Source organism: Gobio gobio (genome assembly GCF_949357685.1).
Source record: "Gobio gobio genome assembly, chromosome: 9".
NCBI classification, from domain to species: domain Eukaryota; kingdom Metazoa; phylum Chordata; class Actinopteri; order Cypriniformes; family Gobionidae; genus Gobio; species Gobio gobio.
The window spans coordinates 1,978,150-1,998,694 of NC_137115.1; the positions used below are offsets into that span (position 1 = coordinate 1,978,150).

General features: G+C 44.8%; 1 protein-coding gene across 7 annotated transcripts in view; it reads left to right on the forward strand.

The window, feature by feature from the left end:
* Positions 1–19,057, forward strand: part of shf (Src homology 2 domain containing F) — a gene marked incomplete at its 3' end in the record, with an annotated part of 198,026 nt that extends 178,969 nt beyond the window's left edge. The window contains exons 6-7 of one of the 7 annotated variants that reach the window (XR_013817237.1): positions 17,784–18,421; positions 18,669–19,002. Coding sequence is in view for 4 of the 7 variants with exons in the window: in XM_079825888.1 (XP_079682014.1) it covers positions 17,784–17,970 (187 nt within the window). Of the gene's footprint in view, positions 1–17,783 lie in introns of all 7 variants that reach the window. The other 6 variants (XR_013817238.1, XR_013817239.1, XM_079825888.1 and 3 more) reach the window with 6 other exon arrangements.
* Between the last annotated feature and the right edge of the window lie 1,488 nt (positions 19,058–20,545).

Genomic DNA, 20,545 nt, shown 5'->3' on the forward strand with positions numbered 1-20,545 from the left:
ACACACACACACACACACTCACTCACTAACAATGAGCTACAGTCTGCACAAAAACCCACACACACACACTCACTCTCACACACACACACACACACACACACACACTCACTCACACACACACACTCCCTCTCACACACACACACACACACACACACACACTCACTCACTCACACACACACACTCCCTCTCACACACACATACACACACACTCACTCTCACACATTCTCATTCTCACATATGAATATTAAAATGAGAAGTTCAAACAGAACAAATTCTTCAGAAAATAATTTAAACATTAAAATATTACAGGTCACATTTGTTTCTTTACCTATAATCTGGAAACATGCGTGTACATTTCATAGGTAACACTAATTTTATATATGCAACATTTGGGTCGGACTTGCGTGTGTTTTATCACATGCTTGAGGTTCTGAATCGGTCGACCTCTAAATCAAATTGTTATTGTTGTTCTTATTAGTGTTAGACCGATATATCGGCCGATATTTTCGATTTTTACGTGTATCGGCCGATATAAAGCTGCTGCGTTCGCCGATATTTTTTTGCATTATTTCCAGACAGGCGTCCACAGGGCAGCTCTCACCGTCTTCACACTCTCTCGCTCTCCCTCGCGCATATTAATCACAATCAGCTGAGAATTGACGCGATGGTAAAGGTGGAAAGACTGAAGCTTCACGTGGAGCATTGGGAGATTTTCTCCTGAATTACCGCTGGTGTTGCTCTACAAGAGATTCAGTGAAGTGCACCTACACTCTAAACAATGCTGGGTTAAAAATAACCCAAGTTGGGTTGAAAATGGACTAACCCAGCGATTGGGTTGTTTTAAGCAAACATTTAACCCAACCCCTGGGTCAAAACAACCCAATTGCTGGGTTAGTCCATATTCAACCCAACTTGGGTTATTTTTAACCCAGCATTTTTTAGAGTTCACCATTAAATGACTAGGTTGTAAATAGTTTTAAATGAAGTATAGTACAGTCAGTGTGCACTTTATTATGCTGCTCGCTTGTTGATACTGTGTGCAATAGTGTCATTATTTTATTTATTTTCAGAATTTTTCACCACTGAACTCTTTTTTTTTCTTGTTCTACCTCACCTGTTTTTACTATTTGTTAAATATTGTTTTTTTTAGTTCAATAAATGTTCCTTTTGTAAAATTGTAAATTTTTAATTGTTATCCTGATCATTGTGTCATTTTTATGTTGTAAATTGAGGGAGCAAAAGCAGTATCGGCTCAAGAATATCGGCAGCCCGTATCGTCATCGGCTAAGGCTGATGAAAAAAAATCGGTATCGTCATCTGCACTAAAAAACCCATATCGGTCGACCCCTAGCTCTTATTATCATTTAGGGGGGCTTGGGAACATTTTGGTTCAGCTTCAGCCCCCCTAAAATAGGCCCAACGACGTCCCTGCTGTCCTCTCTCAAGGAGAAAGGGCAAGAATAATAAAGTCACTCTTTCCAAAGAAAGAGAGAAAGATCTCCTGCATGTGTCGCTCCTCTCAGCGTGAGGCGGCGTGACCTCTGACCCCGTCCCACACAGTGATCCAGACTGACAGGGGCGGCTCTTTTGGGCGGATGAAGCTCAGGGGAGCAGCAGGAGCTTCACCTTTGGAGCGGTCGGCTCGCATCAGCTCATCCGAGACTCCTGTGCTCTGGAAATAAGAATTCTCAAAACAAGATGCATTTACTAGCCAAATAAAATGATTGTCTTGTTTTGGGGGGAAATAACTCAAAATTAAGTGAGTTTTTGCTTAAAATAAGCAAAATAATCTGCCAATGGGGTAAGCAAAATAATCTTAATTCAAACAGAAAACAAGATTATTTTGCTTACCCCATTGGCAGATTAAAATAAGCAAAAACTCACTTAATTTTGAGTTATTTCCTAGCCTGACTTCGTCATACTCAATTATAGTCAGAATATGAGTCTGATCTGTTCTGTTGGGCTGTGATTATGGGGTGTGTTTCAACCGAACCAGGAAAGACCTCAATTGGATAGACCTACAACCAATCAGAGCAACGGAGCGACGCATAACGTTAGTTGTCAAACGTCAACAGAACTCCACCGTACTGTGTTGCCATGTCCACGGGTTGAAGCGACCCCAATTATGTGATATACAGACCCAGGAATGTGAATTTTAGCTGCCAGCCCTGCCAAAATAACATATTTTACCCCCCAAATGCCCTTTTTCCCCCGGAGAACCCCCCCGGAAAACTATTGGGCATGTTTTTGGCTAGTTTTGAGGAATGTAGGCGATTGGGCGGGTTTTGTAGTAAAGACTTGGCAACCCTGTCTGCACGCACGCTGGAATCAGTAACGTTAGAAGAAAAAGATGAGTGTAAACGATCTTTGTCGGTGTTGTAAAAAAAGGATACACAGAGTTTTACCAACACGATCATCATTTCTGAGAGAAATAGTAAAGGTGAATACATATACGAACAAGTTCTCGTTTAGGATTAGAACAAACTCAACCCAAGCGCTCTTCGATGACGTGATGATGACGTTACTGTTGATCATCTGTCCATCATCGTCTAAAGCCCGCCCTGATGATTTGATTGGTCCGAACAGTTTCTGTTCAGGCATAATTACTCCTCTATGGATCAAGTCCAGACCGAACTGCCCGAGTAAAAATGTTGTGGGCGGGGCTAAGTTCGGATGGCATCCAGGCTAGTTATTTCCCCCAAAACAAGACAAAAACTTTTGCTTGTCTAGTACATGCTTCTTAATGTAAGATTTTTTAGATATTTGGACTGAAAACAAGACAAAAATACTAAGTAAGAAAAGCATTTTTTGCAGTGTGTGTGTTTGTGTCCAGCTGGAAAGGCGGCTAAACTGCCCTGGTTTATTTACTGTCAGCGTTGGCTCCGTTTTAAGTCAAGTCAACTTTATTTATATAGCGCTTTTAACAATGCAGATTGTTTCAAAGCAGCTTTACAGTGTTAAACAGGAAAATAATGCAGCGTAATTTTATTCAGCCGTTATGTAGAAAACGGTGATGTCATCAGCTCATTTCAATTATCATACAGTGACAGTGTGGGCTTTAGATCAGTAATTTAGTTTATATGGTTAATTTAGTTTAATAATTAGATTTATTTGGATATTTAGTTGATCAATTTAGAAAAATGTAGTGTCTCCAACTGAGCACGCCAAGCCAGAGGCAACAGTGGCAGAAACCCAAACCCCATCAGGAGCAGAATGGAGGAAAATAAACCTGGGAGAAACCAGGCTCAGTCGGGGGGGCAGTTCTCCTCTGGCCAATCAACAAACAGCGTATGATTATTATTCTGGCAACTTTACAGGTCAGAGGTCATAATAGATCGGAATATGCGAACAGTCGGAGTCATCAGGCCGGAGACGGGTTTATTGAGGATGCCGTGACGATGAGGCAGTTTCAGGAGGAGGATAATCACGGTCTCTCAGACACTTCAGGGTAGGGCTGTACGATTCATCGAAAAATAACCGAAACCGACATTCAGAACCTCTAACCGACGTATTTTTCCCATGTCGGTTATTTCGGTTTTCATGTGACTCCGCCGCGTCAGTCACATCAAGTGCAGTTTTCAGGCACACAGAGAGATGCAGGAGCAGTATCTGTGTTTATAGATGCAGAGAATCACTGTAGTAACTGCATGTTTTACACAGTTTATATAGGTCAGTTAATTGCTGCTCTTATAGCCTACGCGCTGACACACACACACACACACACAGAGACGGCGCGCGCAAGCCCCGAAGCCGCTTTCACTTTCGTGCTCAAAGTTTGTAAATGCGTTTAAACGCGACAACGCGCGCGCCCTGAAGGCAGACCTCTTTCACCTGCGTCCTCACTTTGTCATTTGTATGTGGTTTAAGGCCTGTCAGTTTGAATATTAAAGCGAGTTTCGACCATCAGATGTGTATTATGTTGAACTAATGCCTGATATATTGTGACACATGAACACGCACATCACGTGAAGATCACGCACAGAGAGCAGTGCAGAAACGCAGTGTCAACGCCGTCCTGTGACTAAAGTCACTAAAGTAGCTCAGAAACTCAACCGTTATAGGCATACATTTTAATACCTTTGAAGTACAAACCACAGCTTCATAATGAATAGAGACGGTATGAGTAAATCACACACAATCACTCTCTCATTAATGCATTCAGATAAATGTAATGTAGGTCTACTGTGTTAATATTAACAAACATAAATCTGCTCCATAGACAATAACTGCTGAAAGTCAACCGTTTCCTTCAAGTATTTTAAAATCACAAAGAAATTCACTTTTTCATTAGAAAAAAAAAAATCCACCTTTAACAGTAGAAAATATTTACAGTACAAACCTTATCAGTGAACTTACTCAAAAACCTTGAGGGCAAAAGCAAAAAAAGCAAAACAATCGTTCATTAATCGTAATCGAGGTCAAATATTCAATTAATCGAGGTTTTTATTTTTGGTCAAATCGTTACAGCCCTACTTCAGGGTCATGTGTTGGTCATGTGTTGGTCATGTGTTGGTCATGTGTGTTGGTCTTGTGTTGGTCATGTGTTGGTCTTGTGTTGGTCATGTGTTGGTCATGTGTTGGTCTTGTGTTGGTCTTGTGTTGGTCATGTGTTGGTCATGTGTTGGTCATGTGTTGGTCATGTGTTGGTCATGTGTTGGTCATGTGTTGGTCTTGTGTTGGTCATGTGTTGGTCATGTGTTGGTCATGTGTGTTGGTCATGTGTTGGTCATGTGTTGGTCTTGTGTTGGTCATGTGTTGGTCTTGTGTTGGTCATGTGTTGGTCATGTGTGTTGGTCATGTGTTGGTCTTGTGTTGGTCATGTGTTGGTCATGTGTTGGTCATGTGTTGGTCATGTGTTGGTCATGTGTTGGTCATATGTGTTGGTCATGTGTTGGTCATGTGTTGGTCTTGTGTTGGTCATGTGTTGGTCATGTGTTGGTCATGTGTTGGTCATGTGTTGGTCATGTGTTGGTCATGTGTTGGTCATGTGTTGGTCTTTTGTTGGTCATGCGTTGGTCATGCGTTGGTCATGCGTTGGTCATGTGTTGGTCATGCGTTGGTCATGCGTTGGTCATGTGTTGGTCATGTGTTGGTCTTGTGTTGGTCATGTGTTGGTCATGTGTTGGTCTTGTGTTGGTCATGCATTGGTCATGCGTTGGTCATGCGTTGGTCATGCGTTGGTCATGCGTTGGTCATGCGTTGGTCATGTGTTGGTCATGCGTTGGTCATGCGTTGGTCATGTGTTGGTCATGTGTTGGTCTTTTGTTGGTCATGTGTTGGTCATGTGTTGGTCTTGTGTTGGTCATGCATTGGTCATGCGTTGGTCATGCGTTGGTCATGCGTTGGTCATGCGTTGGTCATGCGTTGGTCATGCGTTGGTCATGTGTTGGTCATGTGTTGGTCTTCTCTGGGCGCAGGTCCAGCATCTGATCTGGATCCGGCCCGGATCCGGCTGACTGCAGTAAACCTCGGGATAAACAGAGAGACTATCATTAGCGTAGATGCCATTCTTCTGATGATGTCACGAGTCAGTTTAACTTGAAATTAAATTGAAGTCAGAATTACAGGAAGAGGAATTCACTGAATTTATATTAAAATTCAACCAACATTTGAACCTGAAGCGTTTCTGTAATACCCAGTGAATCTCATGAGCTGAGTGTGTGTGTGTGTGTGTGTGTGTGTGTGTGTGTGTGTGCAGGTTTATTCCTCATCTGTGTGTCATGATTCCTAAACCAGACCTGACAGCGTGTAGAAACCTGAGACTTCACACACACTCCGTCCGCAGAGACTCATACATGCGAGCGATCCGTGTCTGCTGAAATATTAATGCCATATGAAACGCTCCTGTGCTCGCATCACTGATGAGGACTTCAGTGTGTGATCAGAAAGGCAGAACTCTAATGAACAAAGACACACACACATATAGGGTATTTAACAAACGAGGCTTTATTGATGCCGCTTGTATTGAATGACGCTTTAAACTGCCCCTATTATGCTTTTTCAGATATTATCTTTCACACAGTGTGTAATAAAGCTGCTTGTGAATGTAAAAGCTCCGCAGAATCAAAGATAAATTGAGTTTTTGGGATTGGCTGAACAGCGTCTCTTAGCCCCGCCCTCACTCACTGTAGTTAATGCCCTCCTCTGGTCGTGATTGGCTGAACAGCGTCTCTTAGCCCCGCCCTCACTCACTGTAGTTAATGCCCTCCTCTGGTCGTGATTGGCTGAACAGCGTCTCTTAGCCCCGCCCTCACTCACTGTAGTTAATGCCCGCCTCTGGTCGTGATTGGCTGAACAGCGTCTCTTAGCCCCGCCCTCACTCACTGTAGTTAATGCCCGCCTCTGGTCGTGATTGGCTGAACAGCGTCTCTTAGCTCCGCCCTCACTCACTGTAGTTAATGCCCTCCTCTGGTCGTGATTGGCTGAACAGCGTCTCTTAGCCCCGCCCTCAGTCACTGTAGTTAATGCCAGCCTCTGGTCCTGATTGGACAGCGTCTCTTAGCCCCGCCCTCACCCACTGTAGTTAATGCCCGCCTCTGGTCCTGATTGGACAGCGTCTCTTAGCCCCGCCCTCACCCACTGTAGTTAATGCCCGCCTCTGGTCCTGATTGGACAGCGTCTCTTAGCCCCGCCCTCACTCACTGTAGTCGTCTCTGAGGCTGGAAGAGTTTGGTTGGTGTTGGTCATGTGATGCTGTTTTCTGCTGAGATTGAGACGGTCGCCATCGCTACTGTTCGTATCACTGTGTCAAGAGATTGAGATATGATAATGAGCGCTTGCTTTCTGACCAATCACAGCAGAGCATCTCTCAGAGAGGCGGGGTTTAGAGAGACTGAAGCGTTTCAGACACTGAGAGGGAAGAGCTGAAGCGGTAACACTTTACAATAAGGTTTCATTAGTTAACATTAGTTAACTACATTAGTTAACATGAACTAATAATGAACTGCACTTATAAAGCATTTATTTATCTTTGTTAATGTTAATTTCAACATTTACTAATGCATTATTAAAATCTTGTTAACATTAGTTAATGCACTGTGAACTAACATGAAGAAACCATGAACAGCTGGATTTATATTAACTAACATTAACAAAGATTAACTAATGCTTTAGGTGTTGTTCATGGTTAGTTCATGTTAACTAATGCATTAAAGGGTTAGTTCATCCAAAAATGTAAATTCTGTCATTAATTCCTCACCCTCATGTGGTTGGACACCCGTCAGACCTCCGTTCATCTTCAGACACAAATGAAGATATTTTAGTGTAAAGCTGATGCTGAGAAAGGCTTCAGATAGGCCTCCATTGGCATTCAGTACATTTACACTCACAAGACCCATAAAAGGCACTAAAAACGTCGTTACAAAGTCCATCTCACCACAGTGACTCTACAATAATTTTACGAAGCGACGACAATAGTTTTTGTGCGCAAAAAAATCAAAATAACGACTTTATTCGCTTGTTCTTGTCTTCCGTGTGTGTCTCCATGACGCATGCGTGAGAATATGAGCAGATCCGGCGTTCGGACACATGACCCAGAAGAGATTTGTTTACAAGCAGAGGAAGACGCGCGTGTCTCAGCTGTTGAATTCTACACTGTCGTGCTTTAGGTCTCGCCGTAGTTCTCAAAATGGGGCTAAAGTGAGCATTTCATGGATTCCCGAACGCCGGATCTGCTCATATTCTCACGCATGCGTCGTGGAGACTTTTCTGGGTCTTGTGTGTGTAAATGTACTGAATGCCAATGGAGGCCTATCTGAAGCCTTTCTCAGCATCAGCTTTACACTAAAATATCTTCATTGTGTCTGAAGATGAACGGAGGTCTGACGGGTGTCCAACCACATGAGGGTGAGGAATTAATGACAGAATTTTCATTTTTGGGTGAACTAACCCTTTAACTAATGTTAACTAATACAACCTTATTGTGTTATCTAAGTGTTACCGCTGAAGCTGCAGTGGAGATGAGAGAACATTAGAGTGTGTTTGAGCTGATGCAGGAGAGCCTGTGGAGGAGAGGATAGCGTTACGGGCTCTTTAAAACGCTGTCCTGCTCGCATGCTGAGCGATCGTCTAATCATATTTGTGGCTCAGAGCATAAGTGATATGAATGACTCCAGTCTCTTATAGATCTTAAAAGGCAAAGAGGCTTTAGCGGTGACCTGCTTTATGGACGGAGAAAGACAGAAAATGGCTGAAGGGAGAGAAATAAATCTCCCCTGAATGGAGGGAGAGTAAAAGTTTATGAATTAGCGGAGCACTAATGTGCATCCTGACCAGGACCGCGAGCCGCGTGAGGAGATGGAGAACGGGTCTCTGCTGAAATGCACTCTTTGGGCTTGTAATTTAAACACACATTATAAAACGCCGCTCCCATCTGCAGTTTCTGCTCATCTCATGTACAATAAAATCACCAGCAGGTTATCAGAGTTACCCCTCCATCACATCAATCTCCTCAGCTTTAATTAACGTCTGAGGCTTTGCTCTGTATGTAATGAAGGCTGTATTTTAAAGAAATGTTCCAGATGACAATGCAAGTAATATGCTAGATACACTATATGGGCAGAAGTATTGGGCCGCCCCTTCAGGTGAAGAGCGGGGTCAGCGCATGCTGAGGGTCACAGAGCGGGGTCAGCTCATGCTGAGGGTCACAGAGCGGGGTCAGCACATGCTGAGGGTCACAGAGCGGGGTCAGCTCATGCTGAGGGTCACAGAGCGGGGTCAGCGCATGCTGAGGGTCACAGAGCGGGGTCAGCTCATGCTGAGGGTCACAGAGCGGGGTCAGCACATGCTGAGGGTCACAGAGCGGGGTCAGCTCATGCTGAGGGTCACAGAGCGGGGTCAGCGCATGCTGAGGGTCACAGAGCGGGGTCAGCGCATGCTGAGGGTCACAGAGCGGGGTCAGCACATGCTGAGGGTCACAGAGCGGGGTCAGCACATGCTGAGGGTCACAGAGCGGGGTCAGCTCATGCTGAGGGTCACAGAGCGGGGTCAGCTCATGCTGAGGGTCACAGAGCGGGGTCAGCGCATGCTGAGGGTCACAGAGCGGGGTCAGCGCATGCTGAGGGTCACAGAGCGGGGTCAGCGCATGCTGAGGGTCACAGAGCGGGGTCAGCACATGCTGAGGGTCACAGAGCGGGGTCAACACATGCTGAGGGTCACAGAGCGGGGTCAGCACATGCTGAGGGTCACAGAGCGGGGTCAGCACATGCTGAGGGTCACAGAGCGGGGTCAGCGCATGCTGAGGGTCACAGAGCGGGGTCAGCGCATGCTGAGGGTCACAGAGCGGGGTCAACACATGCTGAGGGTCACAGAGCGGGGTCAACACATGCTGAGGGTCACAGAGCGGGGTCAGCACATGCTGAGGGTCACAGAGCGGGGTCAGCACATGCTGAGGGTCACAGAGCGGGGTCAGCACATGCTGAGGGTCACAGAAGTGGCCAACTTTCTGCAGAGTCAAGAGCTCCAGACCTCCAAACTTCTGTGGCCTTCAGATGAGCTCAAGAACAGTGTGTAGAGCTTCATGGAATGGGTTTCCATGGCCGAGCAGCTCATCCAAGCCTTACATCACCAAGTGCAATGCAAAGCGTGGGATGCAGTGGGGTAAAGTGCGCCACCACTGGACTCTAGAGCAGTGGAGACGTGTTCTCTGAGTGACCAATCACGCTTCTCTGTCTGACAATCCCATGGACGAGTCTGGGTTTGGCGGTTGCCAGGAGAACGGGACTTGCCTGACTGCATTGTGCCAAGTGTAAAGTTTGGTGGAGGGGGGGTTATGGGGTGGGGTTGTTTTTCAGGGGTTTTTCAAGTTCCAGTGAAAGGAACTCTTAGGGTGCGTTCACACTTGTAGTTCGGTTTGTTTGGTTTGTTTGGTCCGGACCAAAAAACAAAAACAAAACATAGTCCTGGTCCGCTTAGCGTTCACACTGGCATTTTTAACAGAGAACCTAAAGCTACCGAACCAAAGGCATAGGGATACGCTCACAACCTTATTTGTCGGCTTTTATGATGTATATTTCGCGACGGAGCTGCTCACCGAACATTCAGAACAATGCTGCAATGCTAAACGCCATCATCTCATGCGTGTACATATGGTTTTATTTTGAGCAGCTGAGAACTCACGAAGAGCTCATCAAATGCTCATTGAGAACAGCCGCAGGATTTCCTCCGGTGTGCAGAAACGCAGATCTGCATATATTGATGAGGCTCTTCACCTCTCGCTGCTCCACGTTTGCCCTCTACTCATTGTGGATACACCGATCTCTCCGCGCCATCAAATCAGCTGACCTGTAGTGGCGCAATCTTGTGACATCACGTCCTGTTTTTGGTTGGTTCACATGTCATTGGTCCGTGTTGTGTTCATATATCAGTGGAACCGCACCAGAGTTGGTCTGGAAGTGGACTGAGACCCGTCTCTTCATCGCCTCGCTCCGCTTGTTTGGGTCGCTCTAGGGTTGGGATGGCAGCTTCACATGTGTTCAGATGAACCGCACTAACCCAGCAATCACACCAGGGGTCGCTTTAATCCAACCAAACATGACAAGTGTGAATGCACCCTTAATGCTGCACCAAGACATTTTGGACAATTTCATGCTCCCAACTTTGTGGGACCAGTTTGGGGACGGCCCCTTCCTGTCCCAGCATGACTGACCAGTGCACAAAGCGTCTCCATAAAGACATGGATGAGGAGTTTGGTGTGGAGGAACTGGAGTCCTGACCTCAAACCGATAGAACAGCTTTGGGATGAATTTGAGCGGAGACTGAGAGCCAGTGCCCGGTTGCATAAAGCACCTTAAGTGTAATTTTCCCTTAAGTTCGCCCTTATGTTTCCCTTAAACCTAAGGGTGTTGCAGAAAAAAACCCTAAAGTGTTACTTAAGGTTTTCTTTGAGTGAAACGTCATAAACACTTAGAATTCCCCTTAAATGTAAAAAGTAATCCCTTAAAAAGTGTTAAGAGTTGCATAAAACCCCTTAACGGTCATTTCCCTAAGTATAACTCAAGGTTTGGAAAGCGCAACCTTAAGAGTAACGCGGACAAAAATAAGACGACATGGCTGAACCAGCTGAAGATCATTATGTGCCAAGAATAATTTTTAGGGATAGGGAGAACCCTTTGGACCATCTTAGCGATGAAAAATTGTTGCAAGAATACCGATTTGACCATCACACATCGCAACCACTGACACTGAACACTTGCAGTCAAACGTACATTTCTGAACGAGATGAAGAAAAACTCACATCATTAAAGAAGTCGTTTGACGTTATAACAAGTCATTAATGTCTTTTAACTTATATGTTTCATATAATAGAACCGAAGCTATAGATTGTGAATTTAAGTCTCGTTTCCCAGCGGCAGAAGTCCGGAGGACTAGCCGAGGTGAGGCTGTTCCAGGCGGGATCTCACAACATCTTTAAATAGGCGCGATCTTTACAAATAAACCACAGATTTGAGCTTTAAACTACTACATTCTCGACTGAACAACTCTTAAAACTACATTTCGAGACACAATAACAGTAGTATTTTTCAATTTCGCAGCTGCACACAACCACTATGAAAAGCACAAAAGGACGCGCGTCAATTTCTCTTCAAACTCTTGCTTTATACGCGTTTGCATCTCGCTTTGGACGCGCGAATGCATTCAAAGTTCAAGCGTCAAACTAGACGCGAATTTGACACTCTATTCACGTTTGGTGTGAACGCAGCATTAGTGTTTTGCGTATCTATGGCAACAAGACTTATATAACGTGAATCCAGGATCGCTGTCGTGAAACACTTCAATGTTTCCCTAAGAGAGCCGTTTAAGAGATGATATGTAGAGCCCTGCGCGGGACTGTTTTCTTCATCCCGCTCCCGCCGATTTTTTTTAGCCGCCCATTCCCGCCCGCAGCTAAATTCAAACCGCCCGCTCCCGCGAGATTTGCGTTGGGAAACAATCAATTTCCACTCACTAAACTTCTATGTATTGTTTGTCAAAAACACCAAACAGTCAACTTGACCTGCAGGGAGTGCTGAGCGTTTTTGGTGAGGTATGATCAAGTAGCTGTGTATTTGCCAGCTGCGCAATATGTGGATACATATAACGTTATACCGCATGATTTTGCCTACCAAAACAATTGAGAAACTTCTCCAAATGTCAGACTTTCCTTGTTTAGTTTTTGTGCTGTAAATACCTCGTTTGAGGTTCTTTTCTACATCATCTATTGACATCTCCATCATGTCGTTAGGCAACCTCCCTATCCCGCCGATTCCCGCTGTGTTTTTTTTAGCCGCCCATTCCCGCCCGCAGCTAAATTCAAACCCGCGAGATTTGCGTTGGGTCCCGCGGGACTCAATCCCAATGCAGCCCTCTAATATGCAACGCCCTTAAGTTATTCTCTTAGCTAAGGGGAAATCGCCCCTTAAGTTCATTCTTGAAGGAAAAACTGAAGGTGCTTGATGCAACCGGACACAGGCCTTCTCGTCCAACATCACAAATGCGCTTCTAGAAGAATCCCCATAAACACACTCCTAAACCTTGAGGAAAGCAGAGCTGAAGCTGTTAGAGCTGAGACTCCAGATTAAACCCTACGGATGAAGAATGGGAAGCTCATGTGAAGGCAGGCGGCACAACACTTTGGGCAATATAGAGTTTATACAGTGTTAATAAAATTTCTGCTTTTAAACCCTCTGGAATTGACCTATCGGTAAGCCCCGCCCCCCTTAGTTACTGTTGCTAACTCGGACAAACAAACAGAGTTGCTATATCTTACAATGACTGCTGTCAGTGTGCAAACCTTGTTTTTGGACACCGAATGTAGCGTATATCCCGTCCGAATGATGCCCAAACTTTACTGATGGTTTATCAAGTTTATTACATCGTTTTCCACTAAAAAAATCATTGTAAGAGCTGAACAAACAAAGCATAAGAAGTGTGCATTAACGTCTCATTCACAAACTCTCTCTCTCCGTTGCATTACCATTAACACACACAGCAAATTACACAAAAACACTCACACAACTAACAGTAAACACACATACACACAGAGCTTATGCCTTTTCGAGGGTGCAGTTAATAACTGGTAAACTTTGTATCTGCAAAACAACTCTGATAAACTGCGTGCGAGCTCTTCCTTTCACTACCCGGAGACTATAATACCCATCAAAATAGGAGATAATGAAGACTTTAAACAGATCTAAACTCACAGAAATAAAATGGGGATAAAAAAAATATGGTGAGAGATTAATTTGGAAGCGATGGTTTACAGATCTCAATGCAAACGTGAGAAGCCTAACGATCGCAGATTATAAGAACACTGTTCATGTACCGCAGGGTAAGATTACATAAATTCACATTTAATCAGTTTAATATGGAGAGATGCACTGAAATGTAGAGCTTCGTGTTTCTGACCTAATGTTACACCGTTGCATGAGAACAGTTAACGTTAGTTATAGTTAGTCGGTTTGTATGTTAGCAGGGAATTAACGTTACTAACTTTAATAGTAACTTAACGAGAGTTTGACAAACAGAAAATCCTCTCAGGATCCCTGGAGTCAGTGTTACAGTTCCTCAGGCACAACATTCGAGCATTTTTGTAGCATAAACACCATCAAACCGATGAGCGCTTCAGATTTTCCACTGTTTCTCTATGACGCTGCAACCTAAAGATGTCCGAGTTCCGGTCCCAGCGCAACTGATACTCAACTGCTATTGGCTCATCTGCGTTTGAGGGGCGGGGCTTACCGATAGGTCAATTGAAAGTCTACATATTTTTTTGTTTCTACAAACTGACGCAAAGTTGTAATGATTTTCTGTGGTTATCGACAGCATGTCAGTTGTTCACAGAAGAGCTTTCTAAAGATGGCTTTTGAGCAGCAAAGGACAATTGAAAAGTGTAATCTTACGGTTCATCGAGTGCCACGGGACTCTTTATGCCCATATATTCACACACACACACACACACACACACACACACACACTCACTGCACTGTGAATTGTATCATGGACCGCAGTGAACCTTTCAGATCTATAAAACGAAATGAATCCTTGGATTAAAAGGGGAAAGAATGATGAAGTGTGCAGTGATAAGGGCAGAAAGGCAGAGGCGTTTATCAGCAGCTGTGCTCCGCTTTGTTCATGTCGCTGATATGAGGAGCGCAAAATCTAATCCTTGAGAGGAAGAGAATAGGGATGACGTCTCCTCAGGCCGGGATGAGGGATAGAGAATAGGGATGACGTCTCCTTAGGCCGGGATGAGGGATTGATGACCGACACTCGGGCTTTTAGATGCTTTTAGCAGCGTCTTCTCTCAGGGGTCTGCGGAGGCTCATGTGTTAATGAGGATGAAGTGTTGGTGAGGACAGAGAATCCGTCTGAGGGGAAGATGGCGGATTTATATTTGATGATGGCAAAGAGGAGTGCTCTGATTGAAGGATGTTCTTACACGTCTTGCTTCCTGGTGGACCACCCGGCATTACCTCTCATTTGCATAACGCTCTCAACTTTATGATGATCTCACCCGTCCCACTAAACCTGCCCTAAACTGACCCGTCCAACTGAACCTGCCCTAAACCGACCCGTCCCACCAAACCTGCTCTAAACCGACCCGTCCAACTAAACCTGCCCTAAACTGACCCGTCCCACCAAACCTGCTCTAAACCGACCCGTCCCACCAAACCTGCTCTAAACTGACCCGTCCCACCAAACCTGCCCTAAACCGACCCGTCCCACCAGATCTGCCCTAAACCGACCCATCCCACCAAACCTGCCCTAAACCGACCCGTCCCACCAAACCTGCCCTACACTGACCCGTCCCACCAAACCTGCCCTAAACCGACCCGTCCCACCAGATCTGCCCTAAACCGACCCGTCCCACCAAACCTGCCCTACACTGACCCGTCCCACCAAACCTGCCCTAAACCGACCCGTCCCACCAAACCTGCCCTACACTGACCCGTCCCACCAAACCTGCCCTAAACCGACCCGTCCCACCAAACCTGCCCTAAACCGACCCGTCCCACCAAACCTGCCCTACACTGACCCGTCCCACCAAACCTGCCCTAAACCGACCCGTCCCACCAGATCTGCCCTAAACCGACCCGTCCCACCAAACCTGCCCTAAACCGACCCGTCCCACCAAACCTGCCCTAAACTGACCCGTCCCACCAAACCTGCCCTAAACTGACCCGTCCCACCAAACCTGCCCTAAACCGACCCGTCCCACCAAACCTGCCCTAAACCGACCCGTCCCACCAAACCTGCCCTAAACCGACCCGTCCCACCAAACCTGCCCTAAACTGACCCGTCCCACCAAACCTGCCCTAAACCGACCCGTCCCACCAAACCTGCCCTAAACTGACCCGTCCCACCAAACCTGCCCTAAACCGACCCGTCCCACCAAACCTGCCCTAAACCGACCCGTCCCACCAAACCTGCCCTACACTGACCCGTCCCACCAAACCTGCCCTAAACCGACCCATCCCACCAAACCTGCCCTAAACCGACCCGTCCCACCAAACCTGCCCTAAACCGACCCATCCCACCAAACCTGCCCTAAACCGATCTGCCTTAAACTGACCCGTCCCACCAAACCTGCCCTAAACCGACCCGTCCCACCAGATCTGCCTTAAACTGACCCGTCCCACCAGATCTGCCCTAAACTGACCCGTCCCACCAGATCTGCCTTAAACTGACCCGTCCCAACAGATCTGCCCTAAACTGACCCGTCCCACCAAACCTGCCCTACACTGACCCGTCCCACCAGATCTGCCCTAAACTGACCCGTCCCACCAGATCTGCCCTAAACTGACCCGTCCCACCAGATCTGCCCTACACTGACCCGTCCCACCAGATCTGCCCTACACTGACCCGTCCCACCAGATCTGCCCTACACTGACCCGTCCCACCAGATCTGCCCTAAACCGACCCGTCCCACCAGATCTGCCTTAAACTGACCCGTCCCACCAGATCTGCCCTACACTGACCCGTCCCACCAGATCTGCCTTAAACTGACCCGTCCCACCAGATCTGCCTTAAACTGACCCATCCCAACAGATCTGCCCTAAACTGACCCGTCCCACCAAACCTGCCCTAAACCGACCCGTCCCACCAGATCTGCCCTAAACCGACCCGTCCCACCAGATCTGCCCTAAACTGACCCGTCCCACCAAACCTGCCTTAAACTGACCCGTCCCACCAAACCTGCCCTAAACTGACCCGTCCCACCAAACCTGCCCTACACTGACTTTTGGTGTGAACGAGCCTTTATTGTTGCTGGTTGCATTTGATAAGTTCTGAGTGGTTTCTAGAGTATTTGGGGCAGGTGGTCACTCACTGGTCAAGATCCTCAATATGTTATTCTCTACATCACCCAGGATGAGAACGATTCAAAGCCACCGGAGCAGCTTTACATTCCCTCCTCAAAATATCCCGAGCACCAGGTTTTCCTCAGTGTGCTCCGGCTCCCTCCAGCCTCGGCTTTTAATTTGCTGTGTATTCGGCAGTGAAGCTGCCAGCCTTTAAGAGCCTCTCCGGCCGCTCTTTAGAGCTCTCAGGACTCCAGCTTTACATCTCACTGAGACACGTGAAGCGCTTGCCAACGAGCCGCCCGCTGTCTGATGACCAGGGCTCTGAACCGCTTCAAGGAACGAAAACGAAAACCGGAGACAAACGAAATTTAAAGAGGAACAAAAACGAAATCAAAATCAATTTGAATCGTTCTGAACAGAAACGTTAATTTGAAATGAGCATTAACCGGTTAATAAGGTTATGTTATCGTTCTCTTTAATATTTTAATTTGGCAGTGGCCAATCAGGAATAGAGTAGTGCAGCATGTGATGTGACGGATCAAGCGAGAGTGAAATGTCATCTGTGAATTTACGGTAACGCAAGTCAGTGTGAGCGCATTTACACGCCTCAAGTACATTTCTTTCCCCACTGAGCTCATCAATGAAAGCGCAGGTATTGGAGGATGTTCTTTTCGTACGTTTAAATAAGCAGTGCGGACTTTACACTCAAATAGACGGATTTAGGCTAGTTTGTGGATTTAGTTTAAGCCTATCCGTAGGCTATAGCATCTATCAAACATTTGTCCTATAGTCTTTCAGATTGCCAAGACAGCTCAATGTTTTCTATCTAGACGGTTGATGGTTCATATTAAATGGTATGTTAGATTGCATTAAATGATCAAGCTTTATTAGCTGACTGAATTTGATTATGGGATGCAAGGACGTGTTTGCTTTGAAATTAGCAGTTGACGGTGCATTAAAAGAGCAATGGTTATCCAGTCTATTTATTCTTAATTCATGCAATTTTTAAAACAAGTCGTGTTGAAAAAAAAAGTGATGTACAAAGAATGTTATCACTCTTCTGAAAAGAATAGGCATATAGAGCCACTTTCCGCTCCATTAAAACAGCTCAATATTTGTCCCGCTGTTTATGCTTTGTAATTAATGCATGTATTTCTGTTGTGGTTTTAAAAATGTTATGAAATAAATATTCAAGTTTAATTATCATGCGTTATATTATTATTGAGTGAAAATAAGTCTTTATTTATACATATTTGTTTAAAGTATAGGCTAAATTAAAATAACGTTACTAACCGGTATTTTTGCAAATCAAACCGTTTTCGGAACAGTAATGTTTAATGAGGAACGCAAAAACGGAAAGGCTAAAATATCGATTCTGCTCGGAGGGAACCCATTGATATTTTTTTTCCGTTTTTAAGCCCTGCTGACAACTCCTCACATGTTGTTTTCTCTCTCTCTCTCTCTCTCTCTCTCTCTCTCTCTCTCTCTCTCTCTCTCTCTCAGGAGCAGTCAGGGGTTCATGCACATGAAGCTGTCCCGGACCAAAGACAGCAAGTACGTGCTGGGCCAGAACAGCTGCCAGTTCGACAGCGTGCCCGAGATCATCCACTTCTACTCCAGCCGCAAACTGCCCATCAAAGGGGCCGAGCACATGTCCCTGCTGTACCCCGTGGCCATTCGGACACTATAGTGCTCCGCCTTCCCTAAAGTGCTACTGAGATCCCGGAGGACCTTCAGCCTCACACACACACTTTAGTGGGCATCTCCTCCGCTGTACAGAAACCTGGATGTTAAATATAACAAACTCTGAATCATGCTTTGACCTTATCGTTCTCTCAACATTCTCAGTCCGTCGGGTTTGGTGGAATATCAATCGTTGAGCATCATTTCCAGATATTACTGTGATGTGAAGAGATTGCCCAAGACTCCATGAGGAGATGAGATGGACATCTAAGTGTACTCGGACAGGGCCGCTATGCAGATAATGTAGTATGTGTGTGTGTGTGTGTGTGTGTGAGAGTGTTTCTGAAGCATGAAAACGAACGGACCTTTTAATTTAAAGCTTCAGAGAGAGAGTCACTTTATACTAAAGCAGAGTTGACACTGCAAAAAATGCTTTTCTTACTTAGTATTTTTGTCTTGTTTTCAGTCCAAATATCTAAAAAATCTTACATTAAGAAGCATTTACTAGACAAGCAAAAGTTTTTTTTTCAAAATTAAGGGAGTTTTTGCTTAAAATAAGCAAAATAATCTGCCAATGGGATAAGCAAAATAATCTTAATTCAAACATGCTTATCCATGTTTGCAATGCTTACCCCATTGGCAGATTATTTTGCTTATTTTTGAGTTATTTTCCCCCAAAACAAGACAAAACTTTTGCTTGTCTAGTAAATGCTTCTTAATGTAAGATTTTTTAGATATTTGGACTGAAAACAAGACAAAAATACTAAGTAAGAAAAGCTTTTTTGCAGTGGAGGATGAATGAAATATTCCTGTCTACCTCAGAAGATCAATTCCATTCGCCCGTCCGCCGATGGATCCGGTACAGTGATGTCACAGATATCGATTGCTTTGATTCCCGCCTCATCCGCTCCTGGTGTGAGAATATCTGTGCGATCCGCTGGTGTTAATGCTGTCGTTGACTCTGTTTGCTTGATGCCTTATCCTGTAAATGCATGGTTTCAAAAAAAGAGAATGTCAAGCTGACCTTCTGCGCTCAATGAATGTTTTGTGGCTGTAATTTATTATGGAGAAAAAAAATAATACTATTGCTGATGTGTGTGTGTGTGTGATGCTCTGATACTCTGATTGCCATGGAAACCGCCTAGAGCAGTTCAGCCAATCAGATCACAGATCTGCCCTTCCTCTGACCTCTGCCGTCGTCCAGCAGTTTCTCTTTGTTAAACCAAGATCGTGGTACAGATGAAGCGTGTGATTGGATTATATTCATCCGCCGTGCTGTGGTTTTCAGTGCCACGACAAAGACTTTTATTTTGTTTTTGTTTCATTATCATTTCCTCTCTGACATATTTTGTGATCTTTCAGTCCTTAAAGTCCAAAAACGAGAATTGCCATCTTAAAGGGATCCGCTGGTGTTTAGACGTGTATGGCTTAATATAACATCTCGTAGTGAAATGTAGTAGAAAACACATGAAAGATCCACGTTATTTCAAAAATCTGGACTATGGGCGCCGCCATTTTGTTTGCGTTCTAGGTTGATGACGTAGAATGGCTGCACTCGGCGATCAACTGGGCTATTTTTCCCACAACACAACTTGAAAAATGTTTCAGAGTTAAACAAAACCCATCAATTGCTTTATAATTGCATTTAACCCTCTGGGGCTCTTCGATCATTTCTGACCCGAATTTTTAAAAATAAAAAATGTTAAAAATCGTAGCTTCATCGGAATGGTCCGAAACTTGGTGACTTTATTGGCCATCATATGAACACCCAAAAAAATTGGGGACAGGATTTGAAAAGTCTAAGTGGTCGTAAAAAAAAATAGTCACACTCAGGACCTTCGGGTCAAAAATGACCCCCATAGGAAATGAATGAGAAATTGGTCAAAATATGAAAATACAGAGTTTTTTTGTGCATACAATCTACAAATCAGCCAGAATGCAGAAAAAAGGACTCAACAGTGAAGATCTCTAAAACATCAAGAGTGCAAAACAGACAAAAAAAAACACACACACACACACACACACACACACACACACACACACAAAAACACATGCACACACAAAAACACAATTAGCTTTTGGAATGGCACGCGTTCATTTGTGTGTGCGTGTGTTTTTGTGTGTATAAGTGTGTGTGTGTGTGTGTGAGTTTTTTTGATCTGTTTTGCACTCTTGATGTTTTAGAGATCTTCACTGTTGAGTCCTTTTTTCTGCATTCTGGCTGATTTGTAGATTGTATGCACAAAAAAACTAATTTCCCATTCATTTCCTATGGGGGTCATTTTTGACCCGAAGGTCCTGAGTGTGACTATTTTTTTTACGACCACTTAGACTTTTCAAATCCTGTCCCCAATTTTTTTGGGTGTTCATATACCAAGTACCAATAAAGTCACCAAGTTTCGGACCATTCCGATGAAGCTTTTTAAAAAATGTTTTTAATAAAATGCAAGATCCTCTATAGTGGTAAAAATGTGCTATTGCGTGATAAAAAATGCTCAATGTGTACACCGGATGACACCGATCTCATTAAAAAATTGCTTTCATGAGGCCTAGGCTTATATATATATATACATTTTTTATTA